This window comes from Hipposideros armiger, unplaced genomic scaffold (assembly GCF_001890085.2).
Source record: "Hipposideros armiger isolate ML-2016 unplaced genomic scaffold, ASM189008v1 scaffold_356, whole genome shotgun sequence".
In the NCBI taxonomy this organism is placed as follows: domain Eukaryota; kingdom Metazoa; phylum Chordata; class Mammalia; order Chiroptera; family Hipposideridae; genus Hipposideros; species Hipposideros armiger.
Window position 1 is genome coordinate 1,174,415 of NW_017731706.1, and position 7,587 is coordinate 1,182,001.

At 38.5% G+C, this 7,587-nt stretch overlaps 1 protein-coding gene across 2 annotated transcripts in view; it reads right to left on the reverse strand.

Moving 5' to 3' along the window:
* Positions 1 to 7,327, reverse strand: part of KIF5B (kinesin family member 5B) — a 45,515-nt gene extending 38,188 nt beyond the window's left edge. For both annotated transcript variants that reach the window (XM_019661629.1, XM_019661630.1), the window contains exon 1: positions 6,745 to 7,327. In XM_019661629.1, coding sequence (XP_019517174.1) covers positions 6,745 to 6,870 — 126 coding nt within the window. In that variant the 5' untranslated portion in view covers positions 6,871 to 7,327. The remainder of the gene's footprint in view (positions 1 to 6,744) is intronic.
* Positions 7,328 to 7,587: the final 260 nt, after the last annotated feature.

The window sequence follows — 7,587 nt, forward strand, 5'->3', positions numbered from 1 at the left end:
TGAGTCACCGGCGACGGTGTAGGCTGCAGCCCCTGTGGGCCAGTGAAGCAATGTCCTCCACAACTAGACTGAAGAACAAAAGGACAGCAACTTGTCTGTTCCCCTTCCCCCAATTCTCCAGTGCTGTTCCCATCCCCTAATTCCCCAATAAAAAATCTTGGAAAAAAAAAAAGTTGTTGATGACAAAACTGAAACTGAAATCCAAATCTGTCTCTCAGTTCAGGACTCCTTCCACACTCTATTCAGCTTTATAATTTACTGCAACAGCTTTTTCGGTCATTCCTTCATTTAACAAATATTTATGGAATGCCTATTATGCTAGACACCATGGTAGAATGATAACTAAGACATATTCACTCTCTGTTTTAGTGGACCATAAGTAATAGTGGGCAGACATCAGACAAATAATTAAGTGACTAGAATTCTGACCCATGCAACAGTATTACGAAAGTACTCAAGAGCATTTAACAGGAGAACCTGAGTTGGGGGGAAGACCGAAGAACATCAGGCAAACACAGGAAAAGGAAAAGGAATGTGTAAGAACTTCAGAATAAGTAGCACCTAGCTTACTGTAGCTCTCTTCAATATTAGTCATGAGGGAGGGTGAGTGATAAGTAGTCTAGGCATTGGGAATACGATGCTTAAAGATCCCAAGGCAGAAAGGAGCCTGTAGCATTCAAGAAATCAAAGCAAGTAAAGCTTAAAGTATAAGAAACAAAGACAAAATGCAATTGTCAATACAGTAAAAAAACTACAGTAACATCTTAGTTATTTTGAAAAGTTTTGACCTCGTGGGATCCCTGAAAGAATCTTGGGGACTCCCCCTTGGGAAACATTTAGAGAACTGCTGATGCAGTCTGAGAAGGAGCCAGAGGTATAGAATGAAAAAATCAGAGCATAATGTCCATGCAAATCAAGGAAGAATTTTCAAGGAGGAAGTTGATTGTGTCAAATATAGCTGTAAGTTCAAGGCAAAACTAACAAGCATCCAATGACAAAGGTCAGACTGGAATGGGTTGAAAAAAGAATGGAAGGTAACCAAGCAGGGCAGAAATTTGGCTGTGGGTCAAAGATAGATATTTTTTTTAAGACGGGCAAGACCTGAGCAAAACTTAATGTTCACAGGAACAATTTAGTAATCTAGGCAAGAAAGTAATCATTGAAAGGTGAAAAGAAAAGAGCGAGGGGCTTCTGGGTATTTGAAAGTGTCTGCCTGTTCTTTAGTTTCTTGTAAAGGAAAGGAAGGAAGCTGACAATACTTTAAAATATAAAACAACCATGACTTCAGAAAAAAATCCTTAACATTACAGAATACTTTCTAGTTCTTAGCTTGAAGAAAAAAAAAAAAGGACCTCACTTTTTCATAGTACAATCCCCCTCCTCAAAGCTTGGAATAAAAGTAACAATGAAGCAGGCAGTCCTAAAGGGCTATCCAAAGCCATTCCCAATTCCCCCTCCACTTGCCACCTCCTACTAGATAGGCTGGAAACCTAGCCACCTGCTAGCCTAGTCTCCCTGCAACTAGTGGCCACATAATCCACTTTTGGACACTAAGAAGTTAAGTGATGGTCCGCTGGGAGGTCTTAGAGAAGGGTTTTATTTTCCTTATGAAAAGAACCAACTCAGCTAAAGCTGCACTTTCTCCTTTCTGGTATGAATGTCTGAAGCTGTAATGTCCATCTTGCAAAAATGATGATAGAAAAGTCAATAACTAAAGAAGACAGAGGAACAGAATCAGTAAGTATAGCAATAAGGACCTATCTCTAGATTTTTTATGAGAAAAATAATCTCCTATTTATTTAAACCACTATTAATTACTGTTTTCCCTGTGCATCTGAAAGCATTCCTGATGGATATACTAAGATGATCTCACTTGGGTGTCAATTAAAAGTAGGCATCTCAATGTCTGATTATGCTTTGGCTCACACATACATAAAAGTGTCCTTCCTTCTGCTAAGATGCTACTGAGACATTAACATTTAAATCTACAGGTGTGGCTAAAAAAGGACAATCTATTGTTTTACTGATATACAAGATGTGTTCACGAAAAACAATTCTGAAAACAAACACATGTAACAATGAAAATAACAATCACCACCCAGAGATAAAACATGCTAATATTTTTCTATGCAAAAAGAAAATAATTTTCCCTCTTCATCTATCCAAGAAAGCACCTATAAGGTATCAGATACTTAAGTAACAATTTTACAAATGATATTTAATTAATACAGACTGCAGTGTTCAAAGAATAGAGAATATGGTTAGGTAGTCTTAAATACGAAACAAAGAAGCTGTATACTAGGATCTAAAACGTAAGTGGATCAAGTAATGCTAACTGAATTGAAATGGAGACAGCTGTTTGTCTTAAAGAACTCACAATCTAGTGAAGGGTCAAGAGGAGACTACAACTAGCTAAAATATATGTTTAATAACAGATGTCTAAAAAAATAGTATGAAAACAAAAATTAAACGATTTAATTCTAATTTTGCTTGTAAAAAACAAGTTAATAAATAGAAAACAGATAAAAGTATGAAGATAACTCCATCCCTCCAAAATAAGTCAAATAAAATTTTATTCAACATTTAAACAATAAAAAGAACACTGCTGACCTTTAAGTGCTTATCTCCATTTTTACATCAATAAAAAACAGTATTTACAAACCATTTAGAAAGAGATAGGCCAAAAATAACGGGTTAATAGTAAATCCCACCTCAAAAGTACATTATGCAGCTATTTACTCTAACATCACCTCACAGCAAATATGTAAACTACCTCTACAACCTTATTCAAGTACAACTATGAACACGCAAACATAAAAATAATTAAGGTGGGACTGAGTAATTTGTTTAGAAGCTATATCATTGTTAAAATAAAAAAAGTAACTGAAGTGCTTAGCATTAAGTCATAAAATAGCCTTATTTTAATTCCAAAACTAAATTATAATTCTATTAAGTAAGGCAAATTTTTGATAAGAAATCAAGCCATAAAGTTACTAACTCACTCTGGCTTCCTGGGATGAAAAACAAGAAACATAAAACCTCTTTTTGTGTTTTGTAAAACATAAAACCTATTTCTAATGGTCTATAATTATTAAGGCACATCTCTTAACTAATAATCTTTCAAATAAACTAAACCTCAGTATCTGCACATATATATATTTTAAAACCTGGTTCTTGGCCTCAGTCTATTATGCAATCTTCATCTCTGTTTATCTTCAAAGACACTTCCAAATCACAATATGCACTGACATCTAACTTTAGACTTCAAGGGGGCAAAATCAAACAGGAATTAGTTTATTTGAACTGCAACCATACCTTAGATTTCTTAAGTGAAGTGGTTCCTGTTTGAGTCTGCCCAGACCAGGCTGAACACCAAATTAGGTTACAAAGGAGACCCTTCTGGCAGGGGTATACTTTTCTCTGGAATTCTGAATAGTAATCATCAGATCACAGGGGATTATATGATACTAGATTTTCCTTAAACAGACACAGATTGTGGGCTAACATTCCATAATTGTAAAGGTTATGTGACAATGGCTCCTTATTCTCTTCTAATTTTCACTCTTAAAGTAATCAGATCAAACACCAAATCATCATTCACTTGAAAAGGGAAATCCTGTGCTGTAGTCAAGGAACTGGGCAAGATAATCTAATTAGGTTTATTCTCTAATTTCAATGAACTATAACAGACTGGTTTTGGTCTGCCAGCCTCTACAGTATACCATATAAGGAACAATGATTAGTAAAGATACTTAACAATGCAACTGTGCATATTCCATTTATGTGATGCATCAGTAGATACATGACTAATTTTTTCTAGATTTTTCTGTTTTCAGCAGGCTCATTTGAACTACATAAGGAGTTTCCCTTGTCCTCCCTTTATTGTGGATATCAAGTTCTCTTATTTAAAGCAAACAGATTGCATTATTTAAAGTTTTCATAAAATCATTTATTTCATTCAATATGTGATATTCAAAGTTTCACCAAGTTCTTAATTACCAAAAAAAAAAAAAAAAGGGGGCAAAGATGGCAAAACAGAGAAACACGATAAGATTACAAGATTTGCCTGCCATGGGGGGTCACATGATATTAAAATAACTGATTACATGAGTAAAAGGAAACAAATTTGGACAAAATATTGGAAACCAAACTTAGATGAAAATCAGAATCCTTAAAAATTATTTTCTACGTGAGCACTGACTACACTTATAATTCAGTAACAGCATAAACCAAAATACTTATTTTTTAAATTTCAATTTAATTACAAGGCTGTGTACAAACTTTTAAAATCATGTTTAAAATAATTCAGTTTCGAATTCTATATTGCAATTCCTTCTTAAACTATTTATTTTGAATCAGGATCAACATCCAGTAAAACAAAACAAACCATGAAGATTTCACCTAGTGACATTCTAATTTCACTTCTCCCAGTAGCCCTTATAAATTCCCAAACAACTTTTGAAAAGTAAAATAATTCATTTAAAAAACTGAACAAAAATGAGACCTAAGAGTAATTAATGACTTACTATATGCAAAAGATTAGTTCCTGAAAATAATGAACAAAACATATTGCCTTACATTTCTTAAGCCTTTGTCACTCAGTTGTAATGTGTTTATGCTTATATATTTTTTTAAAAAAACAGACTAAAATGCTTGCCAGTTTATGTAAACGTCAAATTAACTGTTCATCACTGATTCACAGCTCAATCATCTATCATTTCCAATATTATCATTTAAATTTATTTACATTACTAAGGAAACATAAGGAATTTATATTAACATTATCCAAAGTAAACAACCTAGCATAAATGTGCTTCCTGTGGTAATTATTTGTTTTCTTTTAATTCTTTCCTTGTATTTTATGTCATATTTGGGCTGTATCAGAAGGTTGTCTTCTAACTTAATCTTAACACATTTTGTGAATCCTAAATTCTAGCATTAAAAAAAATGAATCTTGGTAATAAAGATTTGTGTAAACACAAAACAAATTTGGAGAATTAAGACATTCTTAATACAAGTCCAAAAAAAAATAGCTTTCATGTGTCAATCACTGTTGAGACTGAGTAATCACAAAAACTGTAAGAAACTATAATAGTAGCCTCATGTTTGCCAACTTACAACCCAGGCCTTGCAAGCCTTCTCTGATTCCACATAAAATACTCGTATATCATCCTAAAGGGAAAGGATGACCTGACTATTACTGTGCTTAACTTCCTGGCCTCACTCACTATGATGTCATTTACAGCAAGATATTTTCTTGTGGACTTGTTAACAAAGAACCAGCTTGACAGTCTTCACACAACAGTAGCTGTCAGTTGTTGGTAACCTAATGACTTGTTTGTCAAGAGCCTAAACAAGCAACATGAAGCAACATTCATTTTCTAGACCTGAACTTCGGAAACTTGCACATAAAAACTCTAAAGAACTTTAGTCCTGTCTGATATGTCAATGCTTTTAATTATCAACGTACCCTCTCCTGTGACCCCTGTTCTATTTCCAAATTAAACTGTCCAAATAATATGCTAAATATGGAATGCCATTAGAAAAATTCAATATTAAAATTTCATACCATGATAGCAATGTAGAAAAAAGTTCTGCCACATTGCATTACCTACAAAGACTTCATTTTTAGTTCAAGTTCACTATTCTGTATGCAGTCTCTTAATATCCATTTTAATCTCCTTGAACTCAAAAAAAAAAAAATCAACCTTACATTCTGGTCTCCCTGACAATGATTCAGCCAACTCTGGTTATGTTATGTTTTATACTTCAAAATGACAATATCTCACCATCCTCAGGGTTATTAAAATCAACTTTTTTCAAGGTAGGCCTTACTTGTAGAAGCAGGAATCTAACAGTAACAAAAAATCTAGTTTACTGGTCAAATTTTATCTGTTTCTAAAAGCTTGCTTTTATAATACTGTCTGAGAGACACACAAAAAAGTAAGACTTTTTTTTACATAGACTGTTACCCGATAAAACCTACTTAAGAGTGTGAGAGTAAGGATATTTTCTGGGCGCTTATTTGACCCAATCTGAATTGGCGATATCTGTAAACAATACTGATCACTGCGATTTTAAACAAACCCTCACTACTATTTCTTTTTACTCGTATAGTCCTCTATTAATCTTTTCCAATTGTTAACAAAAAGCAGATGGGTAAACATTTGAGGTACAGATATTATTTGTAGTTGGGTAGCTTTTCCTCCTGCCTCGGGGTAAACAATAAAGTTTTCAACACGTAGTTGCATGTTTCTGCAAATCTAAGAATCTTTACTATTTAAGATACAGTAGGGCTGATCTCATAGCTCAACGTTCCTAGCTCAACTTTAATCTTACATATTTTATGAATGGTAAGTTGGGAGTAGTCCAAAGCCCCAAAAGCCGTCAGCAACAGTAACTGCACACACACACACACACACACACACACACACACACACACACACAGAGGCAAATATACACTAAACTTGCTCCCCAGACAGTTCCTCCAGCGCACCGAGTGGGGGAGTGTCCCAGACTTAGACCAGGCGCCTCGGGTCTCCCGGCACTGAAGACCGGAATCCAGGAGCAACCGCGGAGCTGCGCAGTCTCCCCGCCCTGGGTTATCCAAACCGGGAAACTCCACTCGGAAGGACTGGGGACACCACTGCTCCCTCTACATTCTCACGCCGCCACTTCCCTGAACTCCAGCCCAGCCAGGCCCAAGGAGCGCGACGAGGGGCGGGGGCGGAGGTCGTCACTCACCGCGATCATGACCGTGTCTTCTCCCTGAAACTTAGCGATGTATTTATCGCCGCGGTTCACTTCGGACTCGTTGAGAGGTCTGAAGCGACACATCACTTTGATGTTGCACTCGGCCGGGTCCGCCATCTTTCTCGTTACCGGGGCCCGAGGCCGGGAGCCACTCCCCGTAGCTCAGTCTTGAAGGAAGCGGACCCGAGCTGAGGGTATAGGGTCGCGAAGGCCGAGAGAATCAGCAGTCCGCCGCGTCGCGCTTCTCCCGGCGGCAGCAGCCGGGAAACCGGGACTCGAAGAGCGGGAGCCGGCAACCGTCGCCCTGAGGCTCACTTCCGATCCATCATGGCAGCCATGGCGGCGGCGGCACCCGGTAGAGCGTCCGCGGCTCCTCGGATTCTGACTCTCCGGCCTAGGCAGGCTGCTGGGTCTAGAGAGATTCTGGAGACCCGGAATGTGGCCCCCTCCTTCTTCCTTGGAGAAAGCAGGCAGGGCCCACCGTCTCCCTGCCCAGCTATCTGCTTGCCGGCTAGCCGGCTGCCACCCGGTCACTCCTGAGGCCGCAGACCCGCGACCGAGGCGCTGGGATGGGCGGTGCGAAAGTAGCACGGCGCAGGCGCGGAGGCCCGGCCACCCCAGCGACCAATCCGTGCCTGCGCCTGCGCCCGGCCGCGCCGCCTCCCGGCCCCGCCCTCTGCCCGCCGGCAGCAGAGTCAAGTTTTACTGGCCGCTCCTGTGCAGAAAGTACTTTTGGTCATCTGGCCACTGCTCCCACTACCGTCCCGCCGCAGAATTCCCCTAAGGCAGATGCACTTAGCTTTCTTTCCTGTAGGGGACAATGGATTTGTTAAA